At 39.1% G+C, this 25,107-nt stretch overlaps 2 protein-coding genes and 1 non-coding gene across 11 annotated transcripts; 1 reads left to right on the top strand and 2 right to left on the bottom strand.

Annotated features, from left to right (window-relative positions):
• Positions 1 to 6,481: 6,481 nt before the first annotated feature.
• On the bottom strand, positions 6,482 to 7,218 carry LOC125512530 (glycine-rich cell wall structural protein-like). The gene is made up of 2 exons (XM_048677627.1): positions 7,058 to 7,218; positions 6,482 to 6,971 (listed from the first exon to the last, which is right to left on the bottom strand). The coding sequence occupies exons 1-2, from the start codon at positions 7,137 to 7,139 to the stop codon at positions 6,706 to 6,708; spliced, it is 348 nt and encodes a 115-aa protein (XP_048533584.1). The 5' UTR covers positions 7,140 to 7,218; the 3' UTR covers positions 6,482 to 6,705.
• Positions 7,219 to 8,435: 1,217 nt separating this feature from the next.
• Positions 8,436 to 8,507, top strand: TRNAW-CCA. The gene has a single exon. It is a non-coding gene; the product is annotated as a tRNA-Trp (tRNA).
• An 8,714-nt stretch (positions 8,508 to 17,221) lies between these two features.
• On the bottom strand, positions 17,222 to 21,944 carry LOC125514588. 9 transcript variants are annotated; one of them, XR_007286530.1, is made up of 6 exons: positions 21,191 to 21,942; positions 20,852 to 20,928; positions 20,350 to 20,438; positions 18,815 to 20,262; positions 17,623 to 17,745; positions 17,222 to 17,529 (listed from the first exon to the last, which is right to left on the bottom strand). XR_007286530.1 is itself a non-coding variant. In XM_048679924.1 (5 exons), the coding sequence occupies exons 1-4, from the start codon at positions 21,390 to 21,392 to the stop codon at positions 20,151 to 20,153; spliced, it is 480 nt and encodes a 159-aa protein (XP_048535881.1). In that variant the 5' UTR covers positions 21,393 to 21,929; the 3' UTR covers positions 17,222 to 17,529; positions 17,635 to 20,150. The 9 variants fall into 9 exon arrangements, 1 of the variants encoding a protein (XP_048535881.1); XR_007286527.1 differs by having other exon boundaries at positions 17,635 to 17,745; positions 21,191 to 21,941; XR_007286528.1 differs by having other exon boundaries at positions 17,635 to 17,745; positions 18,989 to 20,262; positions 21,191 to 21,941.
• Between the last annotated feature and the right edge of the window lie 3,163 nt (positions 21,945 to 25,107).

Below are 25,107 nucleotides of genomic sequence, written 5' to 3'. Positions count from 1 at the left end.
TATGCAAGAAACTATATAGATAACTTAGCAAGCTAGCAGGACCTTTATGTCCTAAATTAAGAAAGATGGTCAAAGATACTTCAACTCTGAAGACACAAAGTTAGTAAGGCCATCAAGGAAAAAGTCAAGAATTTAAAACCCCCATAATTGCCTTTAAAAGACAATTATTTTAATTGAAACATATGCATCTAAGGTAGGATGGGGTGCTATATTAAAGCAAAAACCTAATAAAAATATTCTCAAAAGGCAGATGAAAAAATATGCATATATGCTTCAGGAAGTTACAAATTAAAGACGGTAAATAATATTGATAGGGAAATCCTTGCAGTTGTAAATACAATAAATGCATTCAGGTTATATCTAGTATTTAAAGAATCTACAGTACGAACAGATTGTGAAGCCATATGTTGATATTACAATAAAATTAATAGTAACAAAAGCTCAACCAGAAGATGTGTCTTATTTGAAGACACCATAGCTAGAATGATTATAAAGTTATTTTTTAGCATATTAAGGGAAAGGATAATACCTTACCTCACATATTTTCTCATGAATCAAATCTACAAAAATGAAGAAATGATCACTCCCCACCAGGGATGAATGCTACTTCTTTGGAGAAGAAAACAAGCTGAACATATTTCACCCGAATACATTCAATTTCAAGCCAAAGGCCCATAGTAAGCTTGATGACATTCAACGGTGCATATTGGATAATTTCTGGCACCAATATACCATCAAGAGATAGGAAAAAGGATATATGCTATCAATTCTCTGAATACATTCAATTTCAAGCCAAAGTCCCATATAAAGCTTGATGACATTCAGCGGTGCATATTGGATAATTTCTGGTACCAATATACCATCACGAGAGAAACAAATGATATGTGCTATCAATTCTCAATAGCTTGGCAGAATATTTTAATCAAATGAACAGGCATTTGCCAAAGCCAGAAAAGGTTGAAATACAAAAAGGAGAAAAATTATATATTTTGTTTGATGGAAATAAACTAGTAATATATTTGAGATGGGAAGACATTATGATAGAGAAGATAGACGCAAAAGGAAGAGGAGAATATGATAGTATAAATGAAACCTCGTTTTGTATTTTTGAATGTTAGGTCTTCTCCTCTTCGTTTTGCGCCTATCTTCTCTATCATAATGTCTTCCCATGTCAAATATATTACTGGTTTATTTCCATCAAACAAAATATATAATTTTTCTCCTTTTTGTATTTCAACCTTTTCTGGCTTTGGCAAATGTCTGTTCATTTGATTAAAATATTCTGCCAAGCTATTGAGAATTGATAGCATATATCATTTGTCTCTCTCGTGATGGTATATTGGTACCAGAAATTATCCAATATGCACTGCTGAATGTCATCAAGCTTGATATGGGCCTTTGGCTTGAAATTGAATGTATTCAGCTGAAATATTTTTAGAATGTTTTCTTCTCCAAAGAAGTAGCATTCATCCCTGGTGGGGAGTAATCCTTTCTTCATTTTTGTAAATTTGATGCACCCGAAAATATGTCAGGTAAGGTATTATCATTTCCATTAATATGCTAAAAAATAACTTTATAACCATTCCCAGCTATGGTGTCTTCAAATAAGACCCATCTTTTGCTCGAGCTTTTCTTACTATATTAATTTTGTTGTAATATCGACATATGGCTTCACAATCTGTTCGTACTGTAAATTATTTAAATCCTAGATATAACCTGAATGCATTTATTGCATTTACAACTGCAAGGATTTCCCTATCAATATTATTCACTGTCTTTAATTTGTAGTTTCCTGAAGCATAACTGCTTTTTCATCTGCTTTTGGGGAATATTTATTAGGTTTTTGTTTTAATATAGCACCCCATCCTACCTTAGATGCAACTATTTCAACTATAAAATAAATGTCTTCTAAAGGAAATTTTAGGGGTTTAAAATTCTTGACTTTTTCCTTGATGGCCTTTACTAATTTTATGTCTTTAGAGTTGAAGTATCTTTGACCATTTTTTCTTAACTTAGCATATAATGGTCCTGCTAGCTTTGATAAGTTATCTATATAGTTTCTTGCATAGTTTACAATTCCTAAGAACTACTGTAAAACTTTTTTATCACTTGTATTATCACAAAACTCTAATATTTTCTTTGCAATATGTTCTTGTAAATATATCTTTCCTTCTCCTATTTCATGGCCAAGGAAATTTATTCTTTCTTTGCAAATTTCCATCTTCTTTTTGGATAATATGAGCCCATTTTCTTCTACCTCTCTAAAAAACACTTCGATATGGGTCATATGCTCTTTGTATGATTTTGAAACTAACAAATCATCTATGTATACCAATATAAATGCTTGACTCTCATTAAATATATTTTGCATTTTCCTTTGAAACAGTGTAGGTGCATTCTTTAGACCCAATGGCATTACTAGTCATTCATAATGGCATTGTGGACAAGTAAAGGTGGTCGAAGGAATAGATTCTTCGACCATTTTCACTTGCTGAAACCCTGCTTTTAAGTTGAATTTAGAGAAATATTTGCTTCCTTGCATTCTATTGATCCATTCATGCTTATTAGGTATATTGTACGCATCATCTACCATATTATCATTAAGCCTTTAATTAATTACTATTTTGGATTTACCGCTCACTTCTTCAGCATGGTTTCTAACTATAAAAGCACCAGACCAATGAGGACTTATGCTTTCTCTTATTGCTTTTAATTTTAGTAACTCTTCAATATGCATTTGAACTCTTCATATCTCTGGGAGTAGCTTCTATTGGCCCTAACTTAATTATATAATCTTGGTTCATGATATTTATTTTACAAACTATAGAGTTTTTATCTCAATATCATCAGCTTTACATGATAATCTATGTTTCATGGCTCGAGTTCTCGAATCTTGCCTTACTAATTGGAGGGTTTTGCCTCTTCTAAGGAAGCCTTTAGATATGTCCATTTTTCTGAATTGATATTTCTCGTAGAGGCAACTATTCCGGATGATGATAGTAAAAATTCTTTGTTGTTTTGAACACCATTTAGTTTATCTAAAATCTGAATTAATAGCTGGAGGATTGTGTTATTTTTTTTCTTATTATTACTTCCGAGTGTTCTTTAGGCGAGTCGTGATAAAAAAACGACGGGAGGCGATAAATATTTGGCTGCTTCGCTCAATGCTTGGCTATATTCAGTCATATAATTATGAGATAATCAAAATTTTAACCTCTTACACCAATTTTTTTTATTTCAAGTCTATCTTGTCTTATTTCAGTGCGTGGGAGTGATTCTTTGCCTTTACTTAGGTAATGGCCTATTGATAACACTTCTTCTTTAATATAATTGTTATTACTGCAAATTGTATTATGTTTTGCTTTTGCTTCCTCTAGCTTATGTAAAGCTAGATCAATTTTATTATTCAACCCAGAATACTTATCTACAAGTTTTCGGTGTTCTTTAAATAAACTATCAAATTTATTGTCTAAATTATCTTGTCTTTTTCCCCAAGATATGTAAAAGTTGTATATCAAATCGACGACTGTATTTAGCTGGCTATGAGATGTATGCCAGATGTGCCCTTCAGAGGGATTTATTCTGCACCTTATATTAATATTTTCCTTAGTATTTATTACTTTACCTGCGCTAACTTCTAAGTTTAAATACATTGACCATTCAATGATTAAATGCTAGACCTGATACCAACAATATAGCAGTAAAAATAATTAAAATTCTAAAACAATATTAGCTCAGATTTTAATTAGGCTAATATGTAATTAGGTGAAAGTGGCGGACAGATACGCGCTTTCTATTTGAATAGTATTCACTATTCACTAGGTAGGGCACTATTCACAATAACATTTACTATTCACTACATTATTTGGAATAATACTTCACTATTCATGGACAATATTTAATTCTTTGCTACTATTTGCACGTTCTATATTCACTAAGCAGGTTATCTTCTAGACGTAGAATCTATTAAAGGCTGGCGAAGCCAACAATATGACCGACGGTGTGCGCAGTGATGTAAAATCGTACTCGATACTCACCATATTTTTTTATTATGTTGCTTCAGATGTAGCTAGGTTCCTTCACTTGATGTTTTCAAGTACAAACTTATGGGATAAATTCATATCGTCTTTTCACGCAGTTACACCCGAAGGGAACACTTCTCTAGGGGCAAAGGGTTCTCAATCAAAGGCTACACAAGGATAAACATAGAACTACCGGCAGAAGTTTCTCCTGTAGGATCCCTAGAATAAGAACTCGTCTCATAAATTCATAAATAAAAATACAAACTAAAGCACGAAACTACATCACTTCCACAACATAATTTACGTATGGCTTTCCCTTTCGGAAAGCCCCAAAGGGATTACACAAGCTAAGAAGGATACATTAGTATTCTTCGATATTACAACACCTTCTTGGCCATTCCACTAGTGATGGTGGTGGTACTACTGGTAAGGAAGCTTAGAGTGCTCTGGAGACTGCACTTCTTGCTTGAAGTTGTGGAATCTGTCTCTTATCTGTGTTCGTTGTGTCAATCCTCCTTGGCGGATGTCTCTTTTTATAGCCGCAAGAGAGGCCTTCGGGAGCCTTCACTTCTTTATTTTATATGTAGTAACATGCATGCGTGTCCTTCTAGGGTATAGATAAGAGCGAGAGGTAGTGCCCCGACAAGATTTAATCTTTAGGAATCTTTCAAGTCATTGTTTTTTCACATGGCATTGTCTCTCAGTGAATAATTGTCTGGCCTCTGCGTGTCATCTTCAATCTTCAGCCATGCAAATCTTCATACAATTAGCCTTCAAATAAATAGCTTCTTCTGCCTTCAAGAATCCTTATGCCGGTGCATGCGTACATATATGCCGAAGTTGTTTTACTATTTCAACAATATTTTTATTTTTATTTTTATTTTAGAGGGGTCTTCCCTGCCCATATAATTGATAATACATTATCAATATTCAAAATCGCTCATATCAGGATTTCTATCAATATTCGGGGTGGTCCTCCATGCCAGAATAATTGATAGCAATATCAATTAAGGTGTGTGTGTGTGTAATAATTATAAAGGAGCAATTGCTTCGGGCTGTAAATCATCAAAATTTCCCTCAAAGTTGCAAGATACTACCCATCGATGCCATTTATAAGTGATAAAAAAAGTTTCACACAAGAAAATCCCCGCCTGAGCCGGGCCATGCAGTAGAAACATTTTATACTGCGCTTTGCGCGCTGGGGGAAGACAGGGCGCACCAGTTTGAGCTGGTCCATGTCTGGGCGGACTGTTTTTAGAATTTCCTTTTCCTTTTCCTTCTTCGTTTTTTTCTACTTTAAATAATTTGGGACTTCAAAAAAGATACGAAAATAAAAAATGAGAATTTTGAAATAATTTTTTAGTAATTCATAAATGTTTGTGCATTTTGAAAATGTTTGTGATTTTAAAAAAATGTTCACGATTTTGAAAACAAATGTTCAGGAAATCAAAAAATGTTCATGATTTTTTTAAAAGTTCATGTATTAAAAATGTTCATGAATTGAAAAGTATCCTAAAAATTCAGAAAACTATTATGACTTACAAAATAGTTTATTGATTCATAAAATGGTCGCTGATTCAAAAAATAATCATGTATTTCAAAAATGTCTATTAAATTAAAAATTGTTTGTGAATTTTAAAAAATGTTCATGGATTCTTGAAATGTTCACCTATTCAAAAAAATGTTTGCAAATAGTAAATTCAAAAAATGTTCATTATTTTAGAAAAATGTTCACGAATTTTAAAAATGTTCATGAATTTGAAAAATGTTCACGATTTCTGATATGTTCATAAGTTTAAAAAGTGTTCATAGTTTTGAAAAAAAATCACGATTTCAGGAAAATAAGAAGTAGTATCTTGGTGATGCAGCAAAATGTGGTCATGGCCATTGAAGATTATGAAAAAAAATCTCCTGTTGCAACGCACGGACCATTTTGCTAGTACTGATAGAAGTTTGCCATGGTTTTAATGTCAATACTTCGATTTAACTACGAATGAAAGCTTGAAAACCTTATACTAACATGCTCAGCAGCTCAGGCTCAATAAAGCCTAATACAAAATAACATGAACATCATGACGTGTCAATTCAAGAAATTTCACAACCAAATTATGAAACAAAACGATTGAAATGTTGACTTATCTTGCCTCTGCATAAATCTGTAATATTTCCTTCTGGGCGTATGAGGCTAGCCTGAAGTATAACTCATCTTTTGGTATTTCAATATGCATTGGTTTATATACAACCTTCGTTCAAGCACGTTCACCCTCTCCATCAGCAGAGACGTTGAAACTAAACCGCACGCACACACGAGCGTGCACACGCACAGGCACTAGCATACAGCACGGAGGACGACTCTTATTTGGCAGCTGATTTATATTTTCCCTCCTCGCAATTCCAGAAATAAAGCACTATTTATGAGTATCAGCTGGTGGATGAATTGATTAATAAAGCCTAGCGTAGAAGAGCAAATTCGCCTGTCTTTTTATTCCATAAACACAACACGGGTGCAGTAACAATACATCCGTACACTGACCAGTACGTCTTACGAACAAGCACACACATCAACACATACGTAGCTTGCAAGAACACAGGACTAGCTGCGTTCCTCAAGAACACACAGTATAAGCAGATTAACTAGGCACGTGCAGGCGTACACGCTGCATCCGGTGGATGCATGCTCGGCTCAGTGGTGCACCTCCGCCTCAGCGCGGTACATGGGCTCCGGGACCTCGTCGGCGCGCGAGCAGCACCGGCAGCCGCCGTAGTACCCGCGGCCGCAGCAGCCCCACCGGCAGTACCCGCCGCCGCCGCGGCCTGGGTACCCGCCTCTTCCGCGGCCAGGGTACGGGTAGTACCCTCCTCCGCGCCCAGGATAACCACGGCCCGGGTAGCCGCCGCCGCCACGGTAGTAGTCCTGCACGTCGGCCGTCGGCTCCTCCTTCTTGGCCTCTGCATCAACCCATAATTAACACTGTATAATAATTTGTTTCAAATCGATTCAAAACTGGAGTAGATAGTAGTGTATGGTGTCGCACGAGTTTCTTCGGCCGAGGCGACGAGGAAAGCAGCAGCAAGCAGGAGAGCGAACACGAGGAGCGAACCCTTGAACATCGCCATTGACGCCGGTCGAACCCTCCTCTCCACGCTATGTAATCTTAGTCGAGCACTGTATTATGAGATTGTATCGGAGCTGGTCTGGTGAGATGCTAATGCATGCAGCGCAAGCTTATTTATAGGCAGAGAAGCCTCTAGTTCAACATGCAGGCTCCAAGCGGTAGCGGTTGGCGGATGGGCAGCATGCATTAACGCCTTCCTGCATGCATGCGGGTAGCAAGAACTCTGCGTTATCTTATCTCTACAGTGCAAGTGTAGAAAATGCGAGAGTGGACTAGTTTGAGGAGGAACAGGAGACATGCATGTGCGAGTCTAGTTGAGGAGACATACGTTCATTACGTTGTGCATGCCAAGTTTGACCAGGCAACATCGCATGCATGAACTAACCATGCTCCAGTACGTAGATATTAAAGGGAAGTCCATTTTTGTTACCTCGCAAAAAAAAAAGTCCATTTTTGTTTTGGTCCCAAGACCAGCCATGCTGCATCCTTCTTTCTCCTCCCTCTCGTGAAATGACTTCAATGATGATGTGACGTGGTTTTTGACCGGAACTGACACGTAGCTATCTCAGTTGATAACTTATGCTGACATGTCACATCCTTCTTCCTCCTCGCCATGACTTATTGCAAGTCATTCGATATAATCTTTTATATTACGGATTCTGAAATTTTGTGTAAGGCCGATAGTTTATTTTTAACATCAAGCAATTCTTTATTGCATGGTAATTGCAGTAGCATCGGTTACAAGAAGTGAAACAATTACAGTCGGGGTTCTTTCATCCACCCATCACACAACCCGCACTTAGCCCGATTACCTAGATCACGAGCTATGCAATTAGACTGTCTAGGAACGTGTTCAAAAATTACATGAGAAAAGTCACACGTAATATGATAACAATCATCAAAAATCGCAGGAGCAATTCGGAAAGATCATGCTGATCGACCGCCATAATAGCAACTTTCATTAATTCAGCGGCATGCGTGCGCATCTCATGTACTCCCTCCGTTTTTAAATATTTGTCTTTTTAAAATTTTAAATAGACTACCACATATGTATGTACATAGACATACTTTAAAGTGTAGATTCATTCGTTTTGTTCTGTATGTAGTCATTTGTTAAAATTTTTAAAAAGACAAATATTTAGGAATGGAGGAAGTAGTTTCTTCTTCCTCCTGTTAGATATGCATAGGATATCCACCATTTTCGAAGAAGCACGTGCCTGAATTGGATATGCATATCACGTCCAGAAGAAGTGTGATTAGCATCATATGGAGCTTAATTAAGGCAAACTAGCAATAAGGATCCGTGGCGCAATGGTAGCGCGTCTGACTCCAGATCAGAAGGTTGCGTGTTCGATTCACGTCGGGTTCAATACCCTGATCCATGCGGATTAAATCCATTTTTCAACACTTTTGTCAGTTGATCGTGACCCAAAGAGCAGCGATACATCCTTTTCAACCGAAGCGATCAATTTTACATTACACTCAAATGGGTATTGTCTTGGAGAACATAGCCTTCGGATACAAATTGTGTATACGACGAGATACTAGTAACTGCAGGTGGATCGAGTTGAGAATCCATGCCAAACGCGATACATCCTTTTCAACCGAAGCGATCAATTTTTATTGTTAGGATACATTACACTCAAATGGGTATTGTCTTGAAGAACATAGCCTTCGGATACAAATTGTGTATACGACAAGATACTAGTAACTGCAGGTGGATCGAGTTGAGAATCCATGCCAAACGTGATACATCCTTTTCAACCGAAGCGATCAATTTTTATTGTTAGGATACATTACACTCAAATGGGTATTGTCTTGAAGAACATAGCCTTCGGAAACAAATTGTGTATACGACAGATACTAGTAACTGCAGGTGGATCGAGTTCTTTCTTCCTCTTGAAGGATAAGGCAATCTCGCCAGGGAGTTCTGCTGTCGGTGGTGAGTGGGGTTGTTGGATCCACGCGTGTGGATAGTTTTAGGCCAAAGTAGCTTAGTTCTTAGGTTGTTCATCGTCTTGACTTCGGCGGCGGCGATGACGACGATGAATAAATTATCTTCACATCCTACTTCGACGAGGCGATCGATCCTATGGTTGGGGGTGAATTTGGAATCCAATCTGTTCAAGTAAGGATGGTGCGGCGGCAGTGGCATCCTCGTGGTGACATGTGTCCTCGGGCTCCGTCGTTGCAATGGCATTTGCTCCACCACCTCACGAAGCTAGGGAGGTAGTCCAGGAGCAAATGGAGATTGTGGTCTGCATCGATGACATCTGCATTTGAAACATGGTGGATCGTGGGATGGGTTCGTGGTACGTGGATGACAGGTATGGTTTCCTCCTCTGACGTCTTAGTCATGTGTTGGTGCCAAATCTGGAGTTCGACGGCGTGTTCGGGGTGTTGCCCCGGTCTGATTTGTTCAACGATAATGGTTTCGGCTTTGGCGGGCCACCTTGGAGGCTCGCAAAACTGCATATCAACGATGGAGCTGCGCCAAGCTCGGATGTGGAGGTGATCCGTCATATTTTTCCCTTTGGTGGCTGCTCTGGTGGTGTCAAATGCAGGTGCAGGCGTTGGTGTCAAGCTCAAAGATTTCTTCGGTCTTATTTATAATTTTACTTTTTGACTGGTGTTCCTTTGTGCAAAGACTAGCGTTTTGCTATTTTTTTTTAGTTTTGCTAGGTCGGTATGTATGTGGTTTGTACTATGATCCTTATGATATAAATGGGACACGTATTATCATGTAAAAAATACAAATTGTGCATAGAATTTAGGGGTAAAAGTGAGGTTGATCGTGCCCAAAATAGCGACTACCACCACTTCAACTTGTGAGAATCCATGGCAAACACGGTACATCCTTTTCAACTAAAGCGATCAACTTTTATCGTTCGGATACATTACACTCAAAGGGATACTGGGACATAGCCTTCGTATACAAATTGTGTATGTAGTATGTGGTGGGTGAAAAGCAAAGCCCGCGTCCAACATTTTAGGGTCCAAATCTTAAATTATGGGGAGTTTGATGCTTCTAGTGCATTCTTGAACTAATCCATCATGTTTTGTAAACCTAGTGGACCATAGTTGCATCATTATGTGGCATCACTCTCAACTGGAAATCTAAGTCATGTTGCATTTTGTAAGATTTGTTCTACGGTTTTTGTTGCTCCCAAAATTACATAGTTTTGTGGTGTGTCACATGATACATCTTCAATGTATCTATAATTTTTGATTGTTTCATACTATTATATTATCTGTTTTGGATGTTAATGGACTTTATTTTACACTTTTATATTATTTTTGGGACTAACCTATTAACCGAAGGCCCGGCCCAAATTGCTGTTTTTCGCCTATTTCAGTGTTTCGCAGAAAAGAAATATCAAACGAAGTCCAAACGGAATGAAACCTTCGGGAACGTGATTTTCTCAACAAATGTGATCCATGAGACTTGGAGTGGGCGTCAAGAAACAATCAAGGAGGCCACGAGGCAGGGGGCGCGCCTACCCTCCTGGGCGCGCCCTCCACCCTCATGGGCCCCTCGTTGCTCCACCGACCTACTTCTTCCTCCTATATAAGTCCATGTACCCCGCAAACATCCAGGAGCACCACGAAAACCTAATTCCACCGCGGCAACCTTCTGTACCCGAGAGATCCCATCTTGGGGCCTTTTTCGGAGCTCCGTCGGAGGGGGCATTGATCACGGAGGGCATGTACATCAACTCCATGGCATCTGCGGTGATGTGTGAGTAGTTTACTTCAGACCTTCGGGTCCATAGTTATTAACTAGATGACTTCTTCTCTCTCTTTGAATCTCAATACAAAGTTCTCCTCGATCTTCTTGGAGATCTATTCGGTGTAATCTTCTTTTGCGGTGTGTTTGTCGAGATCCGATGAATTGTGGGTTTATGATCAAGTTTATCTATGAACAATATTTGAATCTCCTCTGAATTCTTTTATATATGATTGGTTATCTTTGCAAGTCTTTTCGAATTTTCAGTTTGTTTTGGCCTACTAGATTGATCTTTCTTGCAATGGGAGAAGTGCTTAGCTTTGGGTTCAATCTTGAAGTGTCCTTTCCCAGTGACAGCAGGGGCAGCAAGGCACGCATTGTATTATTGCCATCGAGGATAAAAAGATGGGGTTTATATCATATTGCATGAGTTTATCCCTATACATCATGTCATCTTACTTAAAGCATTACTCTGTTCTTATGAACTTAATACTCTAGATGCATGCTAGATAGCGGTCGATGTGTGGAGTAATAGTAGTAGATGCAGAATCGTTTCGGTCTACTTGTCACGGACGTGATGCCTATATACATAATCATATCTAGATATTCTCATAACTATACTCAATTCTATCAATTGCTCGACAGTAATTCGTTTACCCACCGTAATACTTATGCTCTTTAGAGAAGCCACTAGTGAAACCTATGCCCCCCGGGGTCTATCTTCTATCATATTAATCTTCCAATACTTAGTTGTTTCTATTGCCATTTATTTTACTTTGCATATTTTATTTCTCTTTATCATAAAAAATACCAAAAATATTATCTTATCATATCTATCAGATCTCACTCTCGTAAGTGACCGTGAATGGATTGACAACCCCTTTATCGCGTTGGTTGCGAGGTTCTTATTTGTTTGTGTAGGTGCGTGGGACTCGAGCGTGGTATCCTACTGGATTGATACCTTGGTTCTCAAAACTGAGGGAAATACTTATGCTACTTTACTGCATCACCGTTTCCTCTTTAAGGGAAAACCAACGCAGTGCTCAAGAGGTAGCAAGAAGGATTTCTGGCGCCGTTGCCGGGGAGATTCGCACCAAGTCAAGTCAAGATTTGACTCCCAACAACGAGCCATTTCTGGCGCCGTTGCCGGGGAGTCTTCACACAAGTCAAGACATACCAAGTACCCATCACAAACTCTTATCCCTCGCATTACATTATTTGCCATTTGTCTCTCGTTTTCCTCTCCCCCACTTCACCCTTGTCGTTTTATTCGCCCTCTCTTTTTCCGTTCGCCTCTTTTTCGCTCGCTTCTTGTTTGCTCGTGTATTGGATTGCTTGCTTCTCACGATGGCTCAAGACAATACTAAATTGTGTGGCTTTGCCAATACCAACAACAATGAGTTTCTTAGCACTTTGATTGCTCCTCTTACCGATGCTGAATCTTGTGAAATTAATGTTGCTTTATTGAATCTTGTCATGAAAGATCAATTCGCCGGGCTTCCTAGTGAAGATGCCTAGGGCCGACCCTGAGGGGGGGGGCAGGGGGCGGCCGCCCCGGGGCCCGGAAATCTAGGGGCCCCCTCCGGCCATGTACGCATGTGAGATTACCTAGCTACGCAGTGACAACACCGTCCCTCGCAGCAGATTTTTTTTTAGGGAAATCGCACGCAGCAGGAGGTAGCGGACGACGATCACACGAGTATGTTCATCGTGTTTTCTTCCTTGCACAATCGCACATCCGCACGACATCATCCACCGTGAGATACTGGGCCTGGCCCAGCTCGTGGGCAGCATGACCATCGGCCCCCGACTAGCGCACAACGCCCACGTTCCCTTTTTCCCATCGTGGATGCCTACAACCAACATGAAAATTTAGTCGCCAATCGCGGCAACGCCATCGCCGTCATCAGGATATCGCCCATGGCGGCCGCGAAGGGGAAGGAGCACACCGGCAGGCTCATCATCAGGTTCCGGTAAGGATCGCTTCGCTCTTGAATTCTTGATAGAATCATGTGTGCTTGTATGGATTCTGAGATTTATCCCCTTCCTTGCTCGCGACGGGAAAGTTTATAGTCGCTGTGAGCGAGATTTTTATTTGACATTTGAAAATTAGGAGCCATGATGCTACTGTTCGATTTAGGAAAAATAGGAGTATAGGATGTTGTCTACTAAAGCAGGATTAACCACGAAGTTCCGTCAAATTCTATATGAACTTGTATGTTTAATTAATTAACTCGATGATCGATTTTATGATTCTGTGGTGATGCTGGAAAAGCGCTATCTCAAAGACATTCAGACGGTTCCTTCTTTGTAGAATATTTCAACTTATATCTCCAGGATCAAAGTTGACAGAAAATAATGCTTTCTCGGTTTGGAGATGATAGAAAGAAATATATTGAATCTTCTGTTCAACAGTTTTCTCATATAGTTTATGACATTAACTCACTATCTGTGTTATCTATAGGGCTTAGAAGATGGTTCTAATGCTTCATCACAGAACAATCTTTTTTATCAAGGACATGTATAAGGAGGTGTTGGATGTGTTGATGGTGGCTGAGGTATGTAACCTTCTGTGATCATTGTTGTCATACTGTAAAAAGCATATACATCTTTTAAATAGCTATATAGTGATGAAAAACAAAAATGTGAGGTTTGTAAGTTTAGAAAAATTATTGAATGGGATTGATATCATACCATAATTAATGTTATTGAATCTAGGAAAGTTAGAAGAAAAAAATTTAAGTTAACTATAATTATTTGATTTTGGATGCACTTGTTTTACTAAAAAATTATCATATACATATATTAAATATTATGTTGTTGTTTATAATAAGGGCCCCCGGTTCTAGTCTCGCCCCGGGCCCCAGAAATCTCAGGACCGGCCCTGAAGATGCCGCTACCCATCTAAATAGCTTTGTTGATTTGTGTGATATGCAAAAGAAGAAAGATGTGGACAATTATATTGTTAAATTGAAGCTATTTCCTTTTTCCCTTAGAGATCATGCTAAAGCTTGGTTTTCGTCTTTGCCTAAAAATAGTATTGATTCATGGAATAAGTGCAAAGATGCTTTTATCTCTAAGTATTTTTCCTCCCGCTAAAATCATCTCTCTTAGAAACGATATTATGAATTTTAAGCAACTTGACCATGAACATGTTGCACAAGCTTGGGAGAGTATGAAATTAATGATACGTAATTGCCCTACACATGGTTTGAATCTTTGGATGATTATACAAAAAATTTATGCCGAATTGAATTTTACTTCTAGAAATCTTTTAGATTCGGCCGCGGGAGGCACTTTTATGGAAATCACTTTAGGAGAAGCTACTAAACTCCTAGATAATATTATGGTTAGTTATTCCCAACGGCACACCGAAAGATCTACTAATAAAAAAGTGCATGCGATAGAAGAAATTAATGTTTTGAGTGGAAAGATGGATGAACTTATGAAATTGTTTGCTAATAAGAGTGTTTCCTCTGATCCTAATGATGTGTCTTTGTCTACCTTGATTGAGAATAATAATGAATCTATGGATGTGAATTTTGTTGGTAGGAATAATTTTGGTAACAACGCGTATAGAGGAAACTTTAATCCTAGGTCGTTCCCTAGTAATTCCTCTAATAATTATGGTAATTCCTACAACAATTCTTATGGAAATTTTAATAAGATGCCCTCTGAATTTGAGACTAGTGTTAAGGAGTTTATGAATTCGCAAATGAATTTCAATGCTTTGCTTGAAGAAAAATTGCTTAAGGTTGATGAATTGGCTAGGAACGTTGATAGAATTTCTCTTGATGTTGATTCTTTGAAACGTAGATCTATTCCACCTAAGCATGATATCAATGAGTCTGTCAAAGCCATGAGAATTTGCATTGATGAGTGCAAAAAAAGAACCGCTAGGATGCGTGCTAAGAAAGATTGCTTTGTGAAAGTGTGTTCTTCTAGTTTCTATGAAAATAAAGATAAAGATCTAAAAGTTATTGACGTGTCTCCTATTAAATCTTTGTTTTGCAATATGGATCTTGATAATGATGGGACTGAAGATGAGCCACCTTTACCTAGAAGGCGTTCCAAAAATTTGGAGTTTTTAGATCTTGATGCAAAAATTGGTAAAAGTGGGATTGAAGAGGTCAAAACTTTAGATATCAATGAACCCACTATTTTGGATTTCAAGAAATTTAATTATGATAATTGCTCTTTGATAGATTGTATTTCCTTGTTGCAATCCATGCTAAATTCTCCTCATGATTATAGTCAAAATAAAGCTTTTACTAAACATATCGTTGATGCTTTGATGCAATCTTATGAAGAAAAACTTGAGTTGGAAGTTTATATCCCTAGAAAACTTTATGATGAGTGGGAACCTACTATTAAAATTAAAATTAAATATCATGAATGCTATGCTTTGTGTGATTTGGGTGCTGGTGTTTCCACGATTCTGAAAACTTTATGTGATTTGCTAGGATTCCGTGAATTTGATGATTGTTCTTTAAACTTGCACCTTACGGATTCCACTATTAAGAAACCTTTGAGAAGAATTAATGATGTTCTTATTGTTGAAATAGGAATTATGTGCCCGTAGATTTCATTGTTCTTGACATAGATCACAATCCTTCATGTCCTATTATTCTTGGTAGACCTTTCCTTGGAACGATTGGTGCAATTATTGATATGAAGGAAGGGAATATTAGATTCCAATTTCCGTTAAGGAAGGTCATGGAACACTTTCCTAGAAAGAAAATTAAATTACCTTATGAATCTATAATGAGAGCTACTTATGGATTGCCTACCAAAGATGGCAATACCTAGATCTATCCTTGCTTTTATGCCTAGTTAGGGGCGTTAAACGATAGCGCTTGTTAGGAGGCAACCCAATTTTTTTTATTCCTTACTTTTTGCTCCTATTTAGTAATATATAATTTATCTAGCCTCTGTTTTGGTTGTGTTTTTTTTGTGTTTACTTAGTGTTTGTGCCAAGTAGAACTGTTGGAAAGACTTGGGGAAAGTCTTTTCGATCTTGCTGTAAAAAACAGAAACTTTAGCGCTCACGAGAATTGTTGTAATTTTTTACTGGAGAGTGCTATTTAGTTAATTCTTTTTGGATATGATTAATAGATAAATTCCTCACGTCCAGCAATTTATTTTAGAATTTTTGGGGTTCCAGAAGTATTCGAAACCTACATATTACTACAGACTGTTCTGTTTTGGACAGATTCTGTTTTTCGTGTGTTGTTTACTTATTTTGATGAATCTATGGCTAGTAAAAGAGTTTATAAACCATAGAGAAGTTGGAATATAGTAAGTTTAACACCAATATAAATAAAGAATGAGTTCATTACAGTACCCTGAAGTGGTGGTTTGTTTTCTTTTACTAACGGAGCTCACGAAGATTTTCTTTTAAGTTTTGTGTTGTGAAGTTTTCAAGTTTTGGGTAAAGATTTGATGGATTATGGAACAAGGAGTGGCAAGAGCCTAAGCTTGGGGGTGCCAATGGCACCCCAAGGTAAAATACAAGGACACCAAAAATCCTAAGCTTGGGGATGCCCCGGAAGGCATCCCCTCTTTCGTCTTCATTCATCGGTAACTTTACTTGGAGCTATATTTTTATTTGCCACATGATATGTGTTTTGCTTGGAGTGTCTTGTATGATTTGAGTCTTTGCTTTTTAGTTTACCACAATCATCCTTGATGTACACACCTTTTGAGAGAGACACCCATGAATTGGAATTTATTAGAATACTCTATGTGCTTCACTTATATCTTTTGAGCTATATAGTTTTTATTCTATGTGCTTCACTTATATCTTTTGAGCTATATAGTTTTTGCTCTAGTGCTTCACTTATATCTTTTAGAGCACAGCGGTGGTTTTATTTTATAAAAATAATTGATCTCTCATGCTTCACTTATATTATTTTGAGAGTCCTTTAGAACAACATGGTAATTTGCTTTTAGGCATAATAAAAACTTTTATATAAGTGCATTGAATACTAAGAGAAGTTTGATACTTGATGATTGTTTTGAGATATGGAGATAGTGATATCAAAGTTGTGCTAGTTGAGTAGTTGTGAATTTGAGAAATACTTGTGTTGAAGTTTGCAAGTCCCATAGCATGCATGTATGGTAAACGTTGTGTAATAAATTTGAAACATGAGGTGTTATTTGATTGTCTTCCTTATGAGTGGCGGTTGAAGACGAGCGATGGTTTTTTCCTACCAATCTATCCCCCTAGGAGCATGCGCGTAATACTTGGGTTTTGATGACTTGTAGATTTTTGCAATAAGTATGTAAGTTCTTTATGACTAACTAGTAAGCTTGCACGTGCAACGCACGTCTAAATTCAGACGATAAGTACATCCTTTTGTAAAATATTCGTGTGATTCCTAACTTAGTTATTTGAAGTGCATTGTTTGACAATTTATGATGGTTCGAACAGTGGGCAGAAAGGGATCTTCAGACACAAAACAAGATCTCTGAGTCGACCAAAATAGAATCCACAAACTAAGATAACATCATCCATAAGTTGCCACAAACATCTCATCGCTTCTCCTCTTTCTCCCATCGGCAGCCTTCTTCATCTGGGCTCCCAACTGGTGCTTGTTCGTCATGTCGACACGGAGCTTACCATATGCATCTGCATTCGCCGCGTATGTAATCGCCCTGGACCCTGGATGGCCATAGCAAGCTCCTCTTTTAGAATTGGATAACCAGCCCTCGAGCAAGGGAGGCATAAACATGGAGAAAAAGAAACATAGCATACTTGCGAGCACACCTTGGGAAGATGTCTCTTCCAGCTAGGCCTTGTATCTTGAGCCTCCAGTGACATGTTCTTTCGGCGCTGGTCTTTGAAAATTCCAATGGTCGGAACAAGCATAGAAGAAACCTTGTAAAACAATGGACGTGTAGACTAATGAAACTGATTGATTTCTGATATAACCATTTTTTAAAGGGGACATGGTAACACAAAACACATGTTTCCAAAGATCAAAAGGAGTCAAAAATTATATAGCGGTGTCTTCATAGGTTTTGCCGGTGTGATAGCGATGAAAAATTTGTCTTCTTGAAATACGTACATATGACATCTTCCAAGAAAGAAATTATTTATGTACTTGCATTTCACATGCCGACCAAACCGTCATCTGGCTTAACTTGAAGTGGCAGCACTGTTCGACACACGAAAGACTGTTGGCACATAAGGGTAGTTCTATGTCATACTAAACCATAGTTTAAGCATAATATTGATATGTTGGTGTGCCCAAAAAAAAGAAGTGCAATGCATGTCTTTGATATAAAATTCACAATTTTATTAATCTTGCATGTACAATTTATGTTTTTGATTGATATGCACTCTGTAAAAGAATACAAGCTCACTAATAATAGTCTGATCGTATCTCTTATGCAGAAGCTGAAACTAATGTTTGGCCCTAGCATTACACCATTAAGCACCTGAAGTCATTCTTATTCCAAATAAAAGCACCATAACTGAAGCAACCAACAAACTAAACTCTAGAACATCAACGGATAATCAGACCAATCCTTCTCTAAAGCTCGCAAGACAGAAATGTCAAATTCTAACCTAGTTGAAAAATACTGTATAGGGTACATGGTCCACCCACCTAATAAATATAATAGATCGGCATCATTACGTCTAATATGCAATAAATTATGCACCAAATAGAATTCAATAAAATCCAGTAAATCTAATTTTTCTGGTTCCATATATTAGTTTTTTTAGATATATGAGGAGAAATATTTCATGGACAGTTAAAGTCCTTACTCGGGCTTAGAATTAGAAGAAACAAACATTAGAACTGCATTTGCTCGATCCTTGAGTGAAACCTTGGTTGTTACCTCTCCCAAGAAAAGAAAAAGAGAAGATACCAATAATCTGGATGCGGCATCAATAGCACGACTGGAAAGTATATATAGATGCAGTTTCAAGACTAACTAACCATTTTGCATTGAAGTTTGCAAATAAATCATTTCCATGTTTGAACAAAGGGAACTTGTAAACATCTGAACCAGGAACAGATGTTTCTTTAAGATTTAACAATAGCAGCAGAAACCCTGCAGCAAAGAAATAATTCTGATGCACTGGGATAAAAAATTCTGATGTACTTCAGTACCTTTTCATATTTAGGTGAGTGAATAGAGAGACTAACACACAACCATAAGCACACATCTCCTCATTCCGCAATTCAGAGCCTAGTTACTTTATGAGCCAATATATGCATCAATTCAGGATCCTCCAGTGTATAAACTGGTACTTTCAAATCACATTGCAGCTTTTTGTTGAAGAAACAATTTGCACATTCAGTTACATCGGCATGAGCGTCGGTGCAGCTGACATCGTGCTCTCCTAATAGCCATTTATGCAGGGCGAAAAGTTGCATTAAAAAAAGAAATAGACATCGAAGAAAGTATCATGGGTTGAATCAAGATGTCAACATGTGGCTGCAAACTTGCAATTCCTATAGGATTTAAACAAAAAATAACATATATTGCCTAATCGGGCTAGGCGTCGCAGCGGCATTAGTCCATGATATGGAATCCGCATGGAGTAGGCCCAGGGAGCGGTGGCGGCTGCGAGACGGGGCGACGGCGTCGTTCTGCTTGCCTCGGTATATATAATTTGGTATAATTGTACCCTCATCCTGAACATAGGCCCCTACAGTACATCCATTTCTAATTTTATGTATAACTGAGAGCCATTTATATGCCCAAATTTGATCTTAGAAAGAGTATGGATCAATTTTAGCTCTTACATATATATACCTAAATTAAGCAAGCATTCAGATATTACATTCGTATCCAGAGCAACATAGGAATAATTCTTAACTCTCAACCAAAGGCTTTACCATATTTTCAGGGATTTGCGTGCAAACTTGTTTAGTCATCAATCCACAATATATGCATTTCTATTTCTTTGTAACCCTTTTGTTTTCTTGGCGCAACAAATATTTATAGTAGGGCCATGCCTTACTGTTCAGGGTAACAAAAAAATGTCAATCTATTAACCAGTGTACTCAATCATGTTTGGAAATAATGGTACATAGGATCTGGGTCGTTGGTTCTTTTGGATGAATTGGTAGGACCTGGGCTTAATCTACGAATTTAACAAATTGTTTATAAACAGAATGATCTTGCTTTTGGAGAGTTGAATCAGCTCACCTTCACGCAGGAAAAAATGATGTGTTACAATCTACAGAGCTCCCCTCGACTATAGAATCCAATGCACTGGCCTCGATCGCTCTGTCGCAGTTCCAACCAACCCATCAACAGTGAGCTCTAACAGAGTAACATGGAAAAAATCAGACTGGGTGCTTTTCTTCGAGTGATGATGATGACACCGTAGTGAAATTGGTTTTTATCAATACTGCAAAAGAGGGGGTACTTGTGCCTGCAAAAGTTTTCAGATAGCAAGCATGAGTGCAAAAGGGTAACAATCATGGAGGGCATGCAGTCTTGTGGAGTTGACAGAGATTACTCATCGTGAGAGCTTGGATCCAAACAATGCTTCAACTTGCGATTAGCATGCCTCATTTCTTTCATACCAGGTAGATGGAGCTGGTTAACCTGCATATACACATGTTGAAATAATAGAGGCAATGTCAAAGATACTGATAACGGCATAAATGCTTAAATACCCTCCTAACCAGTGGCATATGTTCAACCAAGCACCACCTTGGTTAATCTTTTTTTGTAACACAGAGTGTTCATGTAGACCGGTGAAATGAAACACATAGCTAAAGAACAATTATTGGTGGGACTTTACATGATTATGTTATAAACTGTACTGTGCCAAGCTAGGTAAACATTCTTATCAGGTGATTGATTGTGTTGAATATCTTAAAAAAATGTTCGACCAGACAAACAAAGTGTTTCCTTGAAAAAACACTTTGCAATTACCTATATTAGCATCATGAAACACAGAGTTCCGACAAATTAAGGTCATAAAGATTAATCATATTATTTATAGCTTAAGCTACCTGTCCAGGAGTATATAGAAGAGGTGCATCAGTCAACATCATTGTCTCAACATGAGAATTCACAGTTTGATCCAATCCTACAATACAAACATCTGATGCATAAGAGAGCAGAAATTTCTACGCTGGTGTCAGCCCACCGAGCAAAAGTTCCAATGCAAATTCTAGAAAACAAATAGAACTATGCATAACCAGGAACTGTAGATCGATTGCATCGGAACATTAGAAGGGAAGAAATTTGCATCAAATTGCAGGATGTGCAAACACCTCCTGGTTTGCATGCACATACCTAAAAGTCAGAAATTTGCAAACGAAATTTGTAAGGAAGGATAATTGGAATACCAGCGGATAATCCAAATCGACCTCTGCCGTCGCTGTCGGGTGCGTGCGGCCTCCGCGCGCCGTCGCCTTCCAGCCTCCCCGTCCAGTGCGTGCCGCCTCCTTGCGTCGTCGCCTTCTGGCCTCCCCATCCGATGTGTGCGGCCTCCCGCCGTCGTCGTGCTGGCCTCCCCGTCGGCTGGGTGCGGCCTCTCGTCGTCCCCATCCGGCCTCCCCGTCGGGTGCGTGCAGCCTCCGTCGTCGCTGTCCGGCCTCAGGTGCGTGCGACCTCCGCCGTCTGGCCTCCCCGTCGGGTGCGGCCTCCGCCGCCCGGTCTCTGGTGCGGGCGTGCGTGCGGCCTCCCCCGTCCATGCGCAGGAGTGAAGGGGCGGCGGGCCGAGCGGGTGGCGGAGTGAAGGAGCGCGACGGGGCTGCCGGCGAGAAGGGACGCGGGGATGAGCGGCGGGTGCGGGGGAGCGAAGGATGGTGCGGGAGAGAGAGGAAGCACGATATGTGTGAGCGGTTACTGGGGGCGACAGAGGACGTGCGGAGAGAGATGGAGGGATTAGCGTTTTCTAAGTGCGTGGTTGGTAGCGTTAAACACAGAAAAATTATGGATCATTAGATCTTGTTAATGGATGGATCTGATTGTTTGGATCTGTCCCTCTCTTCCTTTTATAGTGTAGTAGATAGTAGATGTTGAGTCCATGGATTATACGCACTCTCACCCTTCCACATTTGCTAGCCTATCTAATACCGCGCACCTTTCACCGGTATCATACACCTACCATATTCCTTTCTCAAAACAGCCACCATACCTACCTATTATGGCATTTCCATAGCCATTCCGAGATATATTGACATGCAACTTTCCACCGTTCCGTTTATTATGACACGCATCATCATTGTCATATTGCCTTGCATGATCATGTAGTTGACATCGTATTTGTGGCAAAGCCACCGTTCATAATTTTTCCATTCATGTCATTCATGAGTCATTGCACATCCCGGTACACCGTCGGAGGCATTCATATAGTCATATCTTATTCTAGTATCGAGTTGTAATCATTGAGTTGTAAATAAATAGAAGTGTGATGATCATCATTAATAGAGCATTGTCCAAAAAAAGAGAAAGGCCAAAAAAGGAAAAAAAAAAAAAGAAGGCCCAAAAAAGAGAATAAAAAGGGGCAATGCTATTATCCTTTTTCCACACTTGTGTTTCAAAGTAGCACCATGATCTTTATGATAGAGAGTCTCTTGTTTTGTCATTTTCATATAATAGTGGGAACTTTTCATTATAGAACTTGGCTTGTATATTCCAACAATGGGCCTCCTCAAGTGCCCTAGGTCTTCGTGAGCAAGCAAGTTGGATGCACACCCACTTAGTTTCTTTTGTTGAGCTTTCATACATTTATAGCTCTACTGCATCCGTTGCATGGCAATCCCTACTCGTTGCATTGACATCAATTGATGGGTATCTCCCTAGCCCATTGATTAGCCGCGTCGATGTGAGACTTTCTCCTTTTTTGTCTTCTCCACATAACCCCCTTCATTATATTCTATTCCACCCATAGTGTTATATCCATGGCTCATGCTCATGTATTGCGTGAAAATTGAAAAAAGTTTGAGATTACTAAAGTGTGAAACAATTGCTTGGCTTGTCATTTGGGTTGTGCATGATGAGAGTATTCTTGTGTGACGAAAGTGGACCATGACCAAACTATATGATTTTGTAGGGATGAACTTTCTTTGGCCATGTTATTTTGAGAAGACATGATTGCTTAGTTAGTATGCTTGAAGTATTAGTATTTTTATGTCAATATTTAACTTTTATCTTGAATCTTTCGGATATAAACATTCATGCCACAATAAAGAAAAAATACATTGAGAAATATGTTAGGGAGCATTCCACATCAAAAGTTCTGTTTTTATCATTTACCTACTTGAAAGTGCAACTATCCCTGAGTGGTTTTGGTAATTCCTAACAACATATAGCTCATTGAGCTAACATTATTCCAAGATTAATATTTCAGGAAAAGCTCAATGAATGGCATGGCATGGATGAGGAAAGTGGATCCCTCAAAATTCTAAGGACAAAAAGTTTGGCTCAAGCTTGAAGCTCAAGACTCTACATTTTATATTTTAGTGATCCAAGATCACATTGAGTCTATAGAAAAAGCCAATACTATCAAGGAGGGATGAGGTGTTGCTTAATGGCTTGCTTGCTCAAAATGCTTAGTGATATGCTCCAAAACCATCAACTACCTTCCCACATCCACATATGACCTAAACCAAAAGTCAAACTCGGCCCGCCCGATTCTTTCTATCCGGCGCCACCGATTTCAAATGTCATAGCCACTGCCACAAACCCTAGGCAATCGGCACTACCGAGATTACAATGCAAACCCTCTGGTTAGCTTATTACCAAAATCGGTCCCACCGAGTTTGTGTAATCAGTCTCACCGAGTTTGCCTGACCAACTCTCTGGTTAGCTTATTACCAAAATAGGCCCCACCGAGTTTGTGCAATCGGTCACACCAGATTACGTTATGCCCAAACCCTAACCATATCGGTCCTACCGAGTTGCATCTCAGTCCCACCAAAAATCCTAACGGTCACTAAGTTTGCTGAATTGGTCCGACCGAGTTTAACCATTCGGTCCCACCGAGTTTGGCAAATTGTGTGTAATGGTTAGATTTTGTGTGGAGGCTATATATACCCCTCCACCCACTCTTCATTCGTGGAGAGAGCCATCAGAACATACCTACACTTCCAATACACATTTTCTGAGAGAGAACCACCTACACTTGTGTTGAGGTCAAGATATTCCATTCCAACCATATGAATCTTGATCTCTAGCCTTCCCAAGTTTCTTTCCACTCAAATCTTCTTTCCACCAAATTCAAATCCTGTGAGAGAGAGTTGAGTGTTGGGGAGACTACCATTTGAAGCACAAGAGCAAGGAGTTCATCATCAACACACCATTTGTTACTTCTTGGAGAGTGGTGTCTCCTAGATTGGCTAGGTGTCACTTGGGAGCCTCCAACAAGATTGTGGAGTTGAACCAAGGAGTTTGTAAGGGCAAGGAGATCGCCTACTTCGTGAAGATCTACCGCTAGTGAGGCAAGTCCTTCGTGGGCGACGGCCGTGATGGAATAGACAAGGTTGCTTCTTCGTGGACCCTTCGTGGGTGGAGCCCTCCGTGGAATCGCGCGACCGTTACCCTCCGTGGGTTGAAGTCTCCATCAACGTGGATGTACGATAGCACCACCTATTGGAACCATGACAAAAACATCTGTGTCTCCAATTGCGTTTGAATCCTCCAAACCCTTCCCTTTACATTCTTGCAAGTTGCATGCTTTACTTTCTGCTGCTCATATACTTTTTTGCATGCTTGCTTGAATTGTGTGGAGATTGCTTGACTTGTGCTAAGATAGCTAAAATCTGCCAAGAACTAAAATTGGGAAAAGACTAGATTTTTATTTAGTCAAGTAGTCTAATCACCCCCCTCTAGACATACTTTCGATCCTACAAGTGGTATCAGAGCTTTGGTCTCCATTTGCTTTGATTTCCATAGCTTTTGGCGGTCATAGCCTTGGTTTCACAACCTAGGAGAGTATGGCATCTAGCGAGGGAAATTATCACCGTACAGGTCCTTACTTTGATGGCACTAATTTTGCTAGTTGGAAGCATAAGATGAAAATGCATATTCTTGGACATAACCCCGCCGTTTGGGCTATTGTGTGTATTGGCTTGCAAGGTGAATTCTTTGATGGGAAAGAACCGAACCATGAAGCCACCGCGGAAGAGTTGAAAATGCTGCAATACAACGCTCAAGCTTGTGATATCCTCTTCAACGGATTGTGCCCTGAAGAATTCAACAAAATCAGCCGTCTTGAGAATGCAAAGGAAATTTGGGATACTTTGATTGATATGCACGA

This window comes from Triticum urartu, chromosome 6, assembly GCF_003073215.2.
Source record: "Triticum urartu cultivar G1812 chromosome 6, Tu2.1, whole genome shotgun sequence".
NCBI classification, from domain to species: Eukaryota; Viridiplantae; Streptophyta; class Magnoliopsida; order Poales; family Poaceae; genus Triticum; species Triticum urartu.
This window is presented reverse-complemented; position numbering and strand designations above follow the sequence as displayed.